Source organism: Musca autumnalis, unplaced genomic scaffold (genome assembly GCF_047663935.1).
Source record: "Musca autumnalis isolate F117 unplaced genomic scaffold, ASM4766393v1 scaffold_3, whole genome shotgun sequence".
Lineage (NCBI taxonomy): Eukaryota > Metazoa > Arthropoda > Insecta > Diptera > Muscidae > Musca > Musca autumnalis.
In genome coordinates, this window is record NW_027411866.1 from 79,186,527 (window position 1) to 79,204,229 (window position 17,703).

Below are 17,703 nucleotides of genomic sequence, written 5' to 3' on the forward strand. Positions count from 1 at the left end.
AACAAATCAAAATGTGAGTACTTCAAAGAGCATATTCATTATTTGGGCTACAACATAAGCCACAATTCAATTTCAAAATGTCCAACAAAAACAGAAGCCGTTGTTAAACTTGAACGTCCCAAGAACGCGGACGATGTAAGAAGATTTCTTGGGATGATAACATATTATTCGCGATTTATACCAGACATGGCTACAAAAACGCATCCGCTGCGAAAATTGTTGCAAAAAGGAGAAACATTTAAATGGGATAAAAAGTGTGAAAAATCCTTTAAATTACTAAAAGATGAGATTGTAGCCGATCGTGTTTTAATACCATACGATGAAACAAAACCAGTTACATTAATATGTGATGCTAGTCCCACAGGGATAGCTGCAGTACTATCGCATACTATTGGCACTGAAGATCGACCGATTGCTTTTATTTCAAGAGCATTAACTGTTGCTGAACAGAATTACAGCCAACTTGATAGAGAAGCACTTGCTATTGTTTTTGCGGTGGATAAATTTTTCATGTATTTACACGGTCGAGAATTCACTCTTATAACTGATAACAGACCAATTTCAAGAATTTTTCATCCGAATTCGAAAACACCAGCTATGACTTCGGCACGTCTACTACGATATGCTTCATTCCTCCAAGGATTCAACTATAAAATAGAGCATAAAAAGGCTGATCAAATAGAGCATGTCGACTGCTTATCTAGAGCCCCCATTCAATACCCAATCGTCAAGAAGCACTACCTGGACAAAGAAACTGAATCAATTCAAAATCAAAAAATTAATGAAATTTCAACCTTTACAATTTCAGCATTATCTATCGCAGATGAAACAGAACGTGATAAGGAGCTGTGCCATATGAAGAAGTCTCTGATTAAAGGTGATATTTTAGATCCAGCATATTCACTACAAAAAGGTGTATTATTTCGAGACAACAGAGTTGTCATACCAGCTAGTCTACGTGACGAAATTTTACGAGAATTACATCGCACTCATATTGGAATTGTAAAAATGAAGCAATTGGCAAGGCGGTATTGTTTCTGGAAGGGGATTGATGAAGACATCGAACATATGGTAAAACAGTGCTCCAACTGTGCGATGGTTAAAAATAATCCAGCAAAGGTAGAACAGCATCATTGGGACGAACCATCTGAAAATTTCGAGCGAGTGCATATAGACTATGCCGGTCCATTTTTAAATCACAATTTTTTGGTCCTAGTAGATGCTAAATCCAAATGGCCTGAAATTCGAATTATCAAGGAAGCCCCAAATTCAGAAAACACCATAAGGTTATTAAATGATATTTTTGCCACACACGGATTTCCATCAATAATAGTGTCAGATAATGCTTCAATTTTCCAAAGTGCTACATTCAAGAAATATTGCAGCGAAAACGGAATTTTTCAAAAATTCATTGCTCCTGGGCACCCAGCAACCAATGGTTTGGCGGAACGATACGTTCGTATTCTAAAAACAAAATTAATTGCAATGGAAGACGAGCAAACTCCACTCCGGACAAAAGTTCAAGAAATTTTAATGCAATATCGTGCAACCCCTCTCTCATGCGGCCAGACTCCAGCAAAAAAGTATTTGGGACGCGACATAAGAATCAAATTAGATGCAATTCGGCCCATTGAACACAAGCAAACTCAAGAAGAACACAAACCAATAGTGCGTCAAATTAGCGTGGGAGAGAGGGTACAAATAAAGTGGTACACACAAAATAAGGAAAGATGGAAGTTCGGAGTTGTGCAGAAGAAATTAGGAAATTGTCATTATATCGTCAAATTGGATAATGGATATGTAATCAAACGCCACATCAATCAAATGTACAAAACTTTAGTGCCACAACAGATCATTCCTACTTCTAACACACACTATTCCAATGACAAACGCACACAAATGGAACAAATTTTAATACAGCGTCATCAAAATTCCACATCGACTCAAAACTCATCACATCTACAGCCACATATGCCCACATTGGCTCAAAGCAATTCCAGGTCGAATCATAACGAAACATTTACTGAAGATCAAGAACCATCTATGCCTACATTGGCTCAACCAACACAACTAGATCAAGAACAACAGTCAACAATACCTACACCGCTTAGAAGATCTGCCCGAAACAGAAGACCACCTCCACATTTAAGAGGCCACGTCCTTTATTAGCGTGGGAGATTGTTGTATCCTTTATTATCTATATCGATATCCCTATCTGTTATACTTGTATTTACTGTCATCAATGTTTGTCATTATACACTCATTTATCAATGCCTTTTTTATTGTATACCGTATTCTTAGGCTTTACATAAATGCCATTGTTCTATATTAACTTCCTTCTTGTTTCAACTGTCTTTCGAGTTACACGTATTTAATCCCTTTGTTAATTTGTAATGTTTTAGTAATAAAGTTTTTATGTTAGTAATTATCCAGTTCGCGTTTTATTAATTATTGACATGGGCAGACACAACAACATCCTCCTCTGTAAAGTTGCCAAAGACACTATATACCTTAAATGCAAGGATTTCAGGATATCTTAACTCGAATATTTCGAAAAAAAAAACTAGAAATGGGCGGAACTTGCCCCGCCTACTTTGGTTACTTTTCGATGTAAACGTTAAAAACGCCGATACACGTGTCTCATATTTTTAGCTCTACTTTTATAATCTACAAAGTTTTTCCCATCATTTTGAAAAAAAAAATCAATTTTGTTGCACAGTGTAATCAGGTGCAAAATTTTACAGGATGAGCACGTAACGTAACTTACTCTTGCCTTCTTAACAGACATTGAGCCCATTGCCCGTGATAAAGACCTGTCGTGACTTTGCAAACGCACTTAACTTACTTTCATCGATTTCGTCTTTTCAGCATTCTTAACAACGATATATTCTGGATGACACTTTCTTCTACACAGACACTCTTTCTCTGACACTCTATCTCGAAAAAGCACTCTTCACAATACCTAGGATGAACACAATGGACAAAAGGTCTTCAATTGGCTGCTGTGGCCGCGCATCCCTTGATAAAAAATCGACTCTTGCTTCATCTAGCTACTTCAGTATTAAAATTTAATCATTTCGAGATAATAACATCCTTGGAACTTTTATTGAAAACTACTATGGAAAGCTGGTGTAACCTTGAAAGTCGTTCCTACAATAGGACAATCGGATATACAGTCCGCAACGACCCCGAGTGTTTCCGCTCGACAATGGATTGTCAAAAATTGTCTCTTTTTAACACCACCTATTTATCATTCAATTTGGAACCAGATTCAATTACTAAACATTCCATATTAGAAATTCTGCACTGACCTTTGTAGCATTACAAGCGCACAAATTCAGGTGTGTAATATTTAGGTGATACTTCAAAGTTGTTGCAAAAACGAAATGCCGAAATTACAACAAAAAATAATTTGGTGTCTTCTCCCTGAATTTGCCCTCCTTTCATCAAAATGTCGAAAAAAACAAAATGAATATGATGTATGGATCTTTTTTGTAGAATTTTGGAGCATAGCAACTTTCATTCTTACCTGCATATGTTCTTTTTGCTGTTTAGTAACTATACTTGTAGTGCGTATAGTGGCGAAATTATTAGGACCATGTTCGTTGGCTTGTATCGGAAAGCCAAGATAGCGTGGTGGCTGTAACGGTGGCTGTTGTTGTGACGTTTGCGACATACGATCACCGGCAGATGACATATTACCACATGTTTGTTGCGACTGTGGCACACCACCCTGGCCCCCGCTACCCATTGACATGGATGACATTATTGAATGTGGCGGTTGCTGCTGCTGTTGATGTTGCTGATGAGGAGGCACAGGTGCTGGTACCACAGCTGTGGAATTAGTAGGAGTCACATTATTGTTCATATTGTGCATAATGCTAGGCAATGGTGGTAAATTGCGTTGCCGCGATGAGTTGCGAGAAACGGCACCGCTTATTGCCTGTTGCTGTTGTTGCTGTTGATGATGTGGGTGATGATAGTTCATGGCACCCAAATGCTGTGGCTGTTGTGAATATGGATTGCCACCAATGTGATTTTGTGTTGCAGGTGGTATTGAATTAGACGAAGAGCTCTAGGCAAGAGAAAGGGGAAGAAAAGAAGAAAATCAGTCAAAACATTTATTACACTGACGATTTTTTTGTGGAATTCTTACTACTTGACTACTGGCCGCCGATACACCCACTGAATGTATAGAATGTTCCGACGTAATACTATTACTCTTGCTGCTATCACCACCGGCATGTTCATCCTGTGTATCATCTGTATCACCAACGGCACTTTCAGTCTCGCAGGTATCAACCATAAGAATTTTTTTCATTTTGCGATAATTGAGATTATCCAATTCTCTTACTGCGGCTTTCGTACGTGCTATCAGCTCCAATAGAACGGTATCGGAACGATGTCTTGTAACGTATGGATCACCCAATAATTTGGTCGATGATGGTCGTTCTGCAGGATTCTTTTTGAGACATAAATCAACAAAATTGCAAAATGTATCAGACCAGTCATTTTTCTGTAAAAGAAAAGTAAAAAAGAGAGAATTAGGAACAGAATAACAATAATATGTATAATTTGAGAACGGAAAATACTAAAAAAGCATTTCAGAAAGAAAAAGTGTGCAGAAAACCCTTTGTAAATTGGATTATCCTTTTTTATATTTTGTTAGAATAGGTTTATTAAAAGAAAAAATCTGAAACTGGCAATAAAACTGTTATGAACACCAAAATCTTATGAACAAAAATGGAACAATTATGTTGTGACCACGGATACCCCAAATGCCTAAATAAGGTTAACAAAAGTACATATCTTAAAATGTCTTCAAACTGACGGCACTTTTATATTGTGGCTATACCAAAACATGGGGCATATGATGACAATTTTTAGTGATGAAGTTTTTTTTGACCACTGGGAACCTCAAATGTTGAATTACAGATGGTCAAAACACCTAGAATCAGGGGTACCGTTATATGGAGGCTATACCAAAACCTGGATCTATGTTCGACAATTTTTGGTGGAGATGTGTTGTGACTACTGGGAAACTCAAACGTCAAATTACAGGTAGTTCCGTTAAATATTGTAGCTAATATCCTCAAAATACCGAAAATCGGAAGGTACTGTTATATGGGGGCTATATCAAAACATGGACCTATATTTACAATTTTTTATGGAGATGTTCTGCGACCACTGGGAACCTCTAATTTTAAATTACGTGTAGTTCGGTCAAAAAAGGTAGCTAACATCCTTAAAATACAGAAAATCGGGAAGTACTGCTATATGGGGGCCATACCAAAACATGGAACTATGTTAACAATTTTGGGTGGAGATGTTTTGTGACCACTGGGAAATTACAGGTATTTCGGTCAAAAAAGGTAGCTAACATCCTTAAAATACCGAAAATCGGGAAGTACCGTTATATGGGGGTTATACCAAAAAATGGACCTATGTTACCAATTTTGGGTAGAGATGTTTTGTGACCACTGATAACCTCAAATGTTAAATTACGGGTAGTTAGGTCAAAAAGGTAGCTAAAATCTTTAAAATACCAAAAATCGGGAGGTACTGTTATATGGGAACCATACCAGAACATGCACCTATGATAAATATTTTTGGTGGAGATTTTTTATGACCACTGGGTACCTCTAACGTCAAATTACAGGTATTTCGGTCAAAAAATTTAGCTAACATCCTTAAAATAACGAAAATCGGAAGGTACCGTTATATGGTGGCTATACCAAAACGTGCAAAGCTAACCCACCCAAGCCTCTTTAATTTTGTAACATAAAACAAAGTATTCTTCTTTGGCAATGGAGGTAACATAAAACAATAACAAAATATCTATTCTTGTTGTTGTTTTTCCTCAACAAATCTGCCCTACAACAATACACAATATATACGGATAACAATAAGAGTAAAATTTACAATAAAAAAACTTACGGGTAACGTAGGTGATTCATTCTGGGCTATATGATATAATGCAGACATGGCATTCATATTAAAATATGGCGGTTTACGTTCGGCCAATTCAATGCAGGTTATTCCCAATGACCATACATCAACTTTACCATCATATTGACCTTCATCCATGGCCAAAATAACTTCGGGCGCCATCCAATATGGTGTGCCCACAAAACTATTGGCTGGACATTTAATGGCTGCACTGCCAAAATCTGCCAATTTAACAACGCCACAATCGGTGAGTAGAATATTTCCAGCCTTTATGTCACGATGTATACGTCCCAAGCTGTGTAAATAGCTCAGCCCGCTGAGTACACCATCACATATGGCGGCAATTTCATCTTCATGCAATGGCTTTTTGTGAACTTCAATAATATCTGAGGCAGACCCAACACAATATTCCATAACCAGCCATGCTGTTGATTCGCGTAGATAACATCCTTTATATTCTATTGTGTTGGGATGATTCAATTGACGAAGAAATCTAAGAAGAATAGATGAAATTGTTATATAAAGAGATTTGTGATATTTTATGTGATAATCCCTTACCTGATTTCTTTGAGAATATCCTGCCACTTTTCCAAACTTTGCTTGCCCGTATAGGACATTTTCTTGATGGCCACAATTTCTTTGGTAAGATTGCATCGGGCATAGTATACCGCACCGAAGGAGCCATGTCCAATTTCTCGCAAATCTTCAAATATCTTTTCTGGATCATGTTTATAAAATAATTCTGCTATTTCCGGATCTTTAAGACTACCAGGTCGTGCCGAAGGCATGGCTCATGTTATTCCTTTTTGTGTTGGTTCTTAATCAAGAAAACAAACCGTTTTTAAAAAACACCTTGAAATTTTATTTCCTGCAAAAAGAAAATAACAAAGGTAAAGAGATTTTTGTTATCAAAAACGAAAAGATTTCAATTGTGATTGACCGACCAGTTTAGTTTTCTTATCATAAGAACAAATGACAAAAAAAAAACAATACTAGCAGCAAAATAAGTTATTTGTTAAAATTCTTTCCCTCAATAAAAAGATCGATGATTCATTTAAATGAATGCGATAGACGAAATATTGGCTGCAGCAGAGCGTGTTGGAATTTAAAATATTTTGCTCCAAAATAAAAGAAGTAATTGACATAACTATTGGTAATGGAATTAAAGGGAATTTGCTAAATGACCACAAAAAGGAGTGATGAAGGGACTCCAAATAATAGAAAGTGTAAAAGTGCCGATGACTGCATACGGTTATCAATTTATTTGGCCCTTTAATCAGACAGTTGTTTTTCTTCAACGATAATTATACAGACAAAAAGACAAAAAATATTTTTTGGAACTCCAAATTGTTTCCGTTTGATCCAAAAACATTAAATATGAAATTTTATGGCGATTTTCCGAAAATTCTCCAAATGCCACAATTATAGTCCGATCGATAAAAAAAACTTTACCGGTTTTTATTGTGGCTAAAAATGAATTCTACAAAAATTTTTAAAATCGGATCAGATTTTATGAGCAATATCAATGTAAAATAAAATTCGTGTTTTCTTATGTTAATTTGTTGTGGAACTACAATTGCGTGGCTGGTTTACGACTTTTGCATTTACATTTTATTCATTTATAGCTTTATTATTTCAAGAATCAAAATATTGTTAAATTTAAGTTTTTGAGAGTAGTAAATGTATAGTGGTTTTTGAAACCGATCATGGCCCTATGGGCTAGGTTTTTGCATGAGCACAAATTAATAAAAAATAAAATAAAAATAAAGGGTTCCTCTATAAAAAGAAAAGAATTCTTCCGGGATACTGGAATGTATTTGGCGAATATTTGCGTATATTTAACAATGGGATATATTTTGAAATTTGTTATGTAATAATATTTTGTTGGCCTAAAGATGCTTAATTGTCACATTATGGTTTAAATAAATAAATAAAAGCCCTCCTAAAGGATCCTCTGTAAATACAACACATCCTTAAGGAACTTTCTAAAAATAGAACAACTCAAAAAAGGGTCTTCTACATATGGAAGGTTTCCTAAAGGGGACTTCTATAAATAAAAGACTTCCTTAAGGGGGATCTCTATAAACGGAAGACCTCATATATGGCTTCTATTAAAAGAAGACATCTTAAGCGGATTTCTACAAATAAAAGATCTCCTATAGGAATCTTCTATAACTGGAATACTCGCTTAAGGGCTCTTATATAAAGGAGTCTTAAAGGAGTCTGCTATAAGTAGAAGACATCCTAGAGGGGTCTTCAATAAAAAAAGACCTTCTATAGGAGTCATATAAAAAAGAAAACATCTTAAAGAGTTCCTCTTCTTCGAAAAGAAGACCCCTTTAAGGTTTCTTCTATAAATAGAATACTTCCCATGTCGTTCTTCTATAAATAGAACGCCTCCTAAAAATATCCTACATACAGAATATTTCATAATGGAGACTTCTTAAAAAGAATACCTCCTAAGTGGATTGTCTATAAATAGAACACCTTCCAAAGGGGTCTGCTATAAGAAGAAGACCTCCTTAAGTAATCTGCTATAAGAAGGAGCCCCCCTAAAAGGGTCAGCTATAAGTAGAAAACCTCCTAAAGGGGTATTCCATAAAAGGAAGACCTACTAGGGGGTCTTCTTTGAAAAAAAGAAATTTGTATTATATAATTTAACACCTCATAAAGGGGTATTCTACATATAGAAGATTTCCTAATGGGGACTTCCATAAAAAGAAGATCTAGGTGGTTTGTCTATAAATAGAAAGACTTTTAAAGGGGCCTTCTTAACATAGAACACCTCTAAAAGGGGTCTACTATAGGGTGATCTAACTAGAGGTACTTTTTTCAATAGCCTTTCTCGATTGATCACGCGTGAGTCGTGTCATGGTATCATGTTATTTTTGATTAGTATTGTTTGCCATTTTATCGGGGGAAGACTGACGATTGAACAATGCAAATCGTTCAACTTTATTACGAAAACTTGCTTTCTTTGAGGAATGTGTTGCGAGCCATTTTTTTCAGTGATAAGTCCAATTTTTGACTTATTAGTTACCCAGCAAAATTAAATGGAAGTGATTCCATGTGAAATCATGATTTCACTGGTTCTTTTGCATGAGTGCGAAAGGAGTCGTGAAAGATCCCATCTTTTTCATCGAATTTTCATGAGTGCAATTGAAGTCGTGAAAGGTCCGATCTTTTTCATCGAATTTTCATGAGTGCAATCGAAGTCATGAAAGATCCGATCTTTTTCATCGAATTTTCATGAGTGCAATTGAAGTCGTGAAAGATCCGATCTTTGTCACAATAAATTATCAAATACTCATATACCCGAATAATTGTGTACTTGCAAAAGTAATTGTTAAAATGAAAATAAAAGTCAGATGAAAGTGGTCGATAGTGGCAAAATTTATATATTTTAATTAAAAATACAATGTAAATTGATATAAAACAAAAGAAAAATATATTTTGTGTTTGGAAACCTGTTTCGTTTTGTGGATATTAAAAAGAAGTATGAAAAAGACCCGGTCTATAAACCACGAGCTTCCCCAGCCGACCAACACCGATATAGTAAAACATATCGAGCTGCAATTATTGGGTTGGTTTGGCCATGTTAACAGGATGGATAAAGATGCCACCGGCATATGAATACGAGCCATTTGACGTTATGCGACCCGAGGGAACAAAACTCCAATGGAAAGATCACGATATCACAAGCATGGCATGCAAAGTGAGAGAAGCAAAGTAGGAGATCGGTAAAATAAGTATAAAAGAGACCATAACGTGGTAACTATTACAGGATAAGCTTTTTCTTTTGAAATAAAATAACAGAATTCAAATTTATACTAGATTTCCCAAACGATGAGCTTGGTTCAGAGATTGACACATAATTTATCGAATATTGGAAAAACGGAACCCCCAAGTTGAAAGAAGTATCTTGCAGCCATCGGAAGAGATAAATATGATATCGCAGATTAATATAATATATAATTTTGAAAATTACATACAAAATAAAGAAAAATAACATCTGGCGATACAAAAATCCGGATCCAAAGCATTGGTGCAAGAAGCCATGACGATGAACTGGTGCAAGAAGCCATGACAATGAACTGGTGCAAGAAGCCATGACAATGAACCGGTGCAAGATGCTATGACAATGAACTGGTGCAAGATGCCGTGACAATGAACTGGTGCAAAATGCCATGACAATGAACTGGTGCAAAATGTCATGACAATGAACTGGTGCAAAATGCCGTGACAATGAACTGGTGCAAAATGCCGTGACAATGAACAGGTGAAATCAGGTGTCACTCCCTTGTAAATTTCATCGGTGATTCACCTAAATTTGCACCTATGACAAGTCACTTGCACCTATGATTCAACTCATGATCTGTCATCGAACATTTTGCTGGGTATATAAACAAGGAAAGTAGCCGCATTAAGGTTAAGAGCATTCTAAAGAGATTCAAGAGGTGCCACTTCATCCAGAAAAACAACGGATTTGTGTGGTTTGTCCGCTGGTAAAACCATCAGCCCATATTTCTTCAAAATGATGTCGGTGAGAACTTAACCTTCAATAGTGACCATGATAGCCGACTATTTGATGCTTGAAAATGAAGCTCGTGATCTCGGTTACATTTTGGTTTCAACAAGACGACGCTTCTTCCCCACATGACATTAATCAAAAAGAACACTTCGATGAGCAGGCAATTTTAGGTTTCGGGACGGTCGATTGGCCACCAAGATTGTGTGATATCACACCGTTAGACTTTTTCCTGTGGGGATATGTAAAGTCTAAAGTGTATGCGGTCGTCAGTTACCAGTCGAAATGTTCGAACGATTCAGCGAAAATTGGACTCTACAGACAAATCGTCTAAGACGTTGACAACATTTGATAAACCTAAACTTAAAAAAATAAATGCCAATGAATGTTTTTTTAAATGAAAATAAACGTTTCCCATTCAATTAGTATTTTCCGTCTTGGATCACCCTATGTATGTAACCATTAAATAAACAACCTATATGGTCTGTTCCAGAACAGGAATCTACTAATTTTTACTATTTTTTTTCGATAACATAAAGGAAAAATTGTTATCGTAGTAAAAAAATTTAGATTTTTGCAGTAGTGGAATTCAGTAACTAATTTTTCGAGTTAACTACAAATATCGTTAAAATTAAAATGTTTACAATTTCGGTAATTAACGAAATTTTTCGGTAAGTTAACAACCAAAATAAAGCTGTTGCTAAATTCTACCGATAGCAACAGTGCTGTCAACTTTTATTGATACTTTTCATTCATAATTTTGCGTTTAAATGTTACCGATTTTTGTCGGTAACTCAAAAAATGAGTTACAGAATTCCACTACTGGTTCTGGAACAGAGCAAAAGTGTGAAATTTAAGTTTTCAAGACCTCTAAATGTGTGCCCCTTTAAAACTCAAAACGTAGCGAAAGGAAGCGTATATTAAAATGACCCAAGACATAAGACGTCATATTCATGCGTAGCAACGCATCATATATACATAGGTCAGCCGGATAACAACTGCTTAATCTAAACGGCAAGTATGACTTGTATGATATATATTTCTGGCAAATTTCCAGCGGATTAAATGATCCCCACCAGTCTATGGTGGCATTTTGAATTCAACATTATTTGGTAGATATTTGTCAGACAGAATTGTTTTAACGCATCACAAAATACCCCTTTCTATCGCAAAAGGTGCTTCTCCGGGAGAAGTAGTGACAACTCTCCTATTAAGGAAATGAAAAGAAGATGAATATAACTGGTTTCAGTAAAATACCATCTGTTTGAAATTTCAATTTCGACAGATTGTTTTCACTGCACGTTTAAAGCATAGCAGTTTTCAATGGGAGAGAAATGATTAGATATTGCGAAACAGAAAAAAAAAATTGACAAGGTCGCTCTTTAAATTCTGGGACCTTATCTGATAAGCATCTAATGCGAATGAAACCGTCAGAGTGTGGTATTACTCTCAGTGGTTATCCGAAGTATATTGTTAACGGAGAGGTGTTATCTCCAGGCAAGCGAGATATTACTTATGTATGTGTAAATATGGAACTCTTCTGTGAAAAGCGCAAACACAAAAAAGTAGAAAGAGGTTCATTGATAGGGGCTATAGATAATGACTGCCGGTGAAACAAACATGTTCTCAACAGAACTAAAACAGTCACATGCGGGAGTTCAAAAAGCAGCACGGACATATGGCATATAAATCAGATGTCAGACTTTAGAGATATAACCATTACTAGTAGGAACGATTAGAGGATACTTTTCTCATACCTTGATTTTAGCCCCTTTCTCATTGTTTATTCAAGACTGGTAAGACTAAGTTGAGGTTTTCAACTAATTTGAACTCGCAATCTTCTGTGTAAGACTAGAACATTTTAATCATTGCAACACGGTATTTACCTCAGCATGTTGATTGCATTTCTAACCTTATAACATTAAGAAACTATCTCTTAATCCTTACATTATATTTAAGGTTGGCAAAGTCCATTCTTGGAGGCAATGCGGAAGTTTGAAACCACAATCTTCTCCATTCAATATAAGTTTTTCAGTGAAGAAAATGTTGGCAGAATCACAGGTTATTCTCCCCGAATTAGTGGTTGATTTTATTGCCGAGTTCTTGTCATAGTTGTTGTTGTGACACGTTTCCTGTGCCGTTTGTTTGACTTTATCTGGTGTGCAAATGTTTGTGGGATTAGTGTGATTGGGATGATGTTGTCTGGAGCGGCATATTTAGGAAATTTGCAACTCATGGAGATCATACCCAAGTAGGTAGTGGGCATCAACAACATCTTGTTGTGCAGATGCAAAAGCAAAATCCACCTTATGAACATAGTTCGCTGGTGTGCTAAGGAGCGGTATTCTGGAAGGTTTGAATATTCCTCCACTGCGTACCGCTAATATTCGGATACCACACTTTGTCGCATATATTACCTTTGTTTCTTTGTCAGTTCCTATTTCTGATCTTATCACAACTATAATATCAGTGGCTTGCGGACATGCTATCCAACGTTACATCCAATATCTTGGGTAGTTAGTGATCGGAATCAGGATATATTTGTGTTCATGTGCTGTGTCGTCGTATATATCCTCGACACAACAACAACAAATGTTTCACAAACATCCCAGAAGGGACAAGGGAGACTTCTTTGATTGCAATGAGTGGACACCGATTCATATTAGGTCAATGATATTGAATATATTTTTATCGCTGAGTCCGAACTGCGTTTCTTAAGACACCATTTGTAGAGATGTTTTACAAGGATGAAATACTCAGGAAAAGTCGCCAACATTCATTCCACTGAGGAGTATATTGCCACCTGACCTGAGATTCAAACCCGGGAATTCAGCCTCCAAGACAAGGTGTGCATACCATTGCACCACGATGGCACCCATTCTCGACGCCTTGTATGATTCTGACCTGGTATGAATTAAGGATGGTAGCCAGACTGCAGTGACGGTTGCTCGCCGTCTGCTAACGTAGGCCCAAGGGAGAAGACCCAAAAACGAAATTGAGCGCTGAAAGCCAACTCAGGCACAAATGGTTTTTGCCCAGTTAAAATTGAAATTGAAGTGGTGAAAGATCCGATCTTTGTCATAATATTGTCATGAGTTTAAATAAATTGATAAGTACCCGCACAATAAATTATCAAATACTCATGTACCCGAATAATTGAGTACTTGCAGAAGTAATTGTTAAAATGAAAATAAAAGTCAGATGAAAGTGATCGATAGTGGCAAAATGTATCTATTTTAATTAAAAATACAACGTAAATTGATATAAAACAAAAGAAAAATATATTTTGTGTTTGTAAACCTGTTTCGTTTTGTGGATATTAAAAAGAAGTATGAAAAAGACCCGGTCTATAAACCACGAGCTCCACCAGCCGACCAACACCAATATAGTAAAACATACCAAGCTGCAATTATTGGGTTGGCTGGGCCATGTTAACAGGATTGATAAAGATGCCACCGGCATATGAATACGAGCCATTTGACGTTATGCGACCCGAGGGACCCGAGGGAAGAACAAAACTCCAATTGAAAGGCCAAATTGAATATGATATCACACAACATGGCATCCAAAATTAGAGAAGCAAAGTAGAAGGTCGGTGCGTTTGGAAATATATTCTTAGTTCGGCTCATAGAACAATATGATCTGTTTCGTTTTGTGGATATAAAAAGAAGTATGAAAGAGACCCGGTTTATAAACCACGAGCTCCACCAGCCAACCAACACCGATATAGTAAACCATATCAAGGGTTGGCTGGGCCATGGATGGATAAAGATGCCACGACAAAGATAATACGAGCCATTTGATGTTACGCCCCCGAGGGTAGAACAAAACTCCAATGGAAAGACAAAGTTCAATATGATATCACAAAACATTACAGAATTCAAATTTATACTAGATTTCCCAAGTGTTGAACTTGGTTCAGAGATTGACACATAATTTATCGAATATGGGAAAAACGGAACCCCAAGTTAAAAGAAATATCTTGCAGCCATATAATATTGCAGATTAATATAATATATATTTTTGAAACAAATCATCTGTGCATTATATTCTTATTAGCTCAAAAAATTACATAATTGTATTGCAAATTATATTTTCGATTGGCGAAAATCCAGATCTAAAACATTGGTGCAAGAAGCCATGACAATGAACTGGTGCAATCCCACGGCAGCGGGTTCTTACGTACCGGATTGACCCGAAACCAAAAGTGTTTCGGCCAGCGGCTGCCAACCCAGCATTATATGCTGCTACAACAACAACAATGAACTGGTGCAGAAAGCAATGACAATGAACAGGTGCAAGAAGCCATGACAATGAACTGGTGCAAGATGCTATGACAATGAACTGGTGCAAAATGCCATGACAATGAACTGGTGCAAGATGCTATGACAATGAACTGGTGCAAAATACTATGACAATGAATTGGTGAAAGTGTGTGTCACTCCCTTGTAAATGTCATTGGGATTCACCTAAATTTTCACCTATGACATGTCACTTGCACCCATGATTCAACTCATGATTTGTCATCGAACATTTTGCTGGGTTATGGACGCAGTCCAGGTTGCAGAATATTTGAGTCTGGATACAGAGGAACCAGAACCAGATAAGTGAAATAAGACACTATCTAACGAACATGTTTGCGTTGCTACAACAACGGATGGACATGACAAAATCGGTCACAATTTTTCTTAACGTTATGTACAGGTCTAAAACCATTATTTCCCCCCAACACCGTTTCTCTTTAATTAACCCAATTTATTGAGAATTTCATTTCCAATGCATATTTTGTTAACAAGAAATCGCAATGAAATATCAAGATAACCAATGAATCATCATCAGCACCAGCAACAACTGCAACATTACCAACATCTTTATTATGATTCCTTATATGAAATGAAGTACAAACATAATTTGGCCTGGGTAGTAGCGGCAGCAGTAGTATGTATTACCATTATTAGTTTGTCTACAATACTACATACTCGTACATTAACTATGGACTATGAATGGTGGCCAAAATGTGAATACGATTAGCATCTTAAATGTGTTTATGTTCGTGTTAACTTCAAAATAAAATACCGCGACCGTCAATGGAACCCAAAACAAACAAACAAACCAACATTATTGGCATGTTTGGGTTCTCTTTTTGTTGTCGTTGTTTTTTGCATGTGATTTTAAGGCATTTAAATTAAACTGTTATTGTTACCAATTTATATTTATATTTATTTTTCCTAGAGTACTTTCACGACTTGCATACAACATTAAGCTCGCTCTTAACCATATGGAACTTAGAAGACCAACAACAAAATGTTATTATTTATACATACACACAAATTTATGTATATGCTGTGGTGTTATATTGAGATTCCAAGATGTAACATATTTTGTCGTTCCAAATAATGATTGACATTCTATTTATGAATCTTTTGCGTATCAATGGAATTTGCTGCTTGAAGGTTGTGCTGTGCGCTTCGGTTTTTATCGATATGGCTCGCCGCTGTTGTTTGGCTGGTTGGTGATTCGTTATCTTTGTCTATGTATATGCAAATTTTCGTATAACACTTACTTTTGTTTGCCGGTTTTTTTTTTCTTTTTTGGTGACGATCACCCATTGAAGAGTGACGGCGGCGCCTGGCATGTGAAAAGTGATTGTCCATATCATTTAAAAGTTGTTGGGACTTTTTCTTTAGTGGCCTAACTAATTTTTCGCAACAAAATTGAAGGGTATTGCTATAAAATTAGTTGAAGTCTGGAAAAAGAATGAATCACAATCACGAATAGAAACTCCGTGCGGAATTTTCCTTTCTCCATTTTCTCAATTTTTTGTTCAATAATTAAGTGATTTAAAAGAATATGACATTTTAAAATTATTTTCCGTGCGGAAAATTCCGAGTGAAATATTCATGATTGCTGATATCTTACAGAATTAATGCGAATTACCGCGATGAGCGGTATAAACGAAGTAGGGGCACAAGTGTGACCATGGTTATCACTACACCTTTTTCAGATGTAATTCGTATTATTTTAATTGTAATTCGATAATTCTATTTGTAATTCGTAACATTTCATTTGTAATTCGAGAATTCTATTTGTAATTCGAATTATTCCATTTGTAACTCGAAATATTCCATTTGTAATTCGAATTATTCTATTTGTAATTCGAATTTATCCATTTGAATGAAATTCGAATTATTCCATTTGTAATTTATTCTTTTTTCTGTGGGAGTATTTTTATATGGAGCATTTCCAACATGTCGATATATGTTTATAATGTCCTCTTGAGTTAAAATTTTGACGTCCTTTAAATTTGGGGTGTGACCTGTTTAGGGACAATGCGCTGCTAGGGCAGTTTTTGTTCAAGTGGTTTGTTTTTGGCCTTTTGTTCAGACTTATGGCTACTGACTATGCTTTTTAGTTTCGTTTTTGTTGTGCCAACATATACCTTTTGGCTATGTTGGACTTGTTTCCATCGCATTCTATCTTGTAAACTAAATTTGATTTGTCACCGTTTGATATTTTTGATTTTGCGTTGCTGAAAAACTTATTGTTGTCGTTTAAAGCTATTTGGTACCGTTCTTTGTTGTACAAATTGGATCCAAAAAAACGTTCTCCAAATCCATGTACATATGTGGCTCTTTTGTATGTTTTTGCATCTCTTTCTATTTTGTCGGGCTGTTTTGATTGTTGTATATGTATATGGTAATATTCAAAAAAGTTTTACAATCGTTGAAGTTGAGGTTCACCATTTAATAAGTCGCGAACTGTTAATATATTTTATAAAATATGAATACATTTATATATATTGAAGTGTTTTAGCTACGATCTCATAATATGGTCCATAACAAATAATTTTCGTGGAAGCTGCGCTGGTGGTAATATAAAAAAATGGGGAAAATGTGTTGAAGTTTACAAGTTTTTTTGTGTTCTTTCTTGATTTCTGGCCAAACCACGGAAAATTCAAACCTATGCTCAAAGAAAGAACTAAAGAATACCCCTTAGGCAATATGGTTCTAGTGTATGACTTGTCGATATATACACTGTATCCCCCTAAAATCGATGCTGACATTTTGAAGTTTTGATTTCAGTGTTTTTCGAATTTTTCTTATAATTAGATGGTGCAACTAGATAATAATCGAAACTAGTTTATAGGATTGTAGAACTCGCGATTCCACGTCGTTCGATGTATATCTCATGAGTGTGCTCCGTACAGCTTCCTAGTAATAGAAGTC

At 36.0% G+C, this 17,703-nt stretch overlaps 1 protein-coding gene across 10 annotated transcripts in view; it reads right to left on the reverse strand.

Moving 5' to 3' along the window:
* The window catches only part of Tao (Serine/threonine-protein kinase Tao), a 56,745-nt gene that overhangs the window by 16,222 nt on the left and 22,820 nt on the right, over nucleotides 1-17,703 (reverse strand). For all 10 annotated transcript variants that reach the window (XM_073972042.1, XM_073972039.1, XM_073972038.1 and 7 more), the window contains 4 exons: nucleotides 6,508-6,817; nucleotides 5,938-6,442; nucleotides 4,157-4,516; nucleotides 3,530-4,075 (listed from right to left, as the gene is read on the reverse strand). In XM_073972042.1, coding sequence (XP_073828143.1) covers nucleotides 3,530-4,075; nucleotides 4,157-4,516; nucleotides 5,938-6,442; nucleotides 6,508-6,737 — 1,641 coding nt within the window. In that variant the 5' untranslated portion in view covers nucleotides 6,738-6,817. The remainder of the gene's footprint in view (nucleotides 1-3,529; nucleotides 4,076-4,156; nucleotides 4,517-5,937; nucleotides 6,443-6,507; nucleotides 6,818-17,703) is intronic.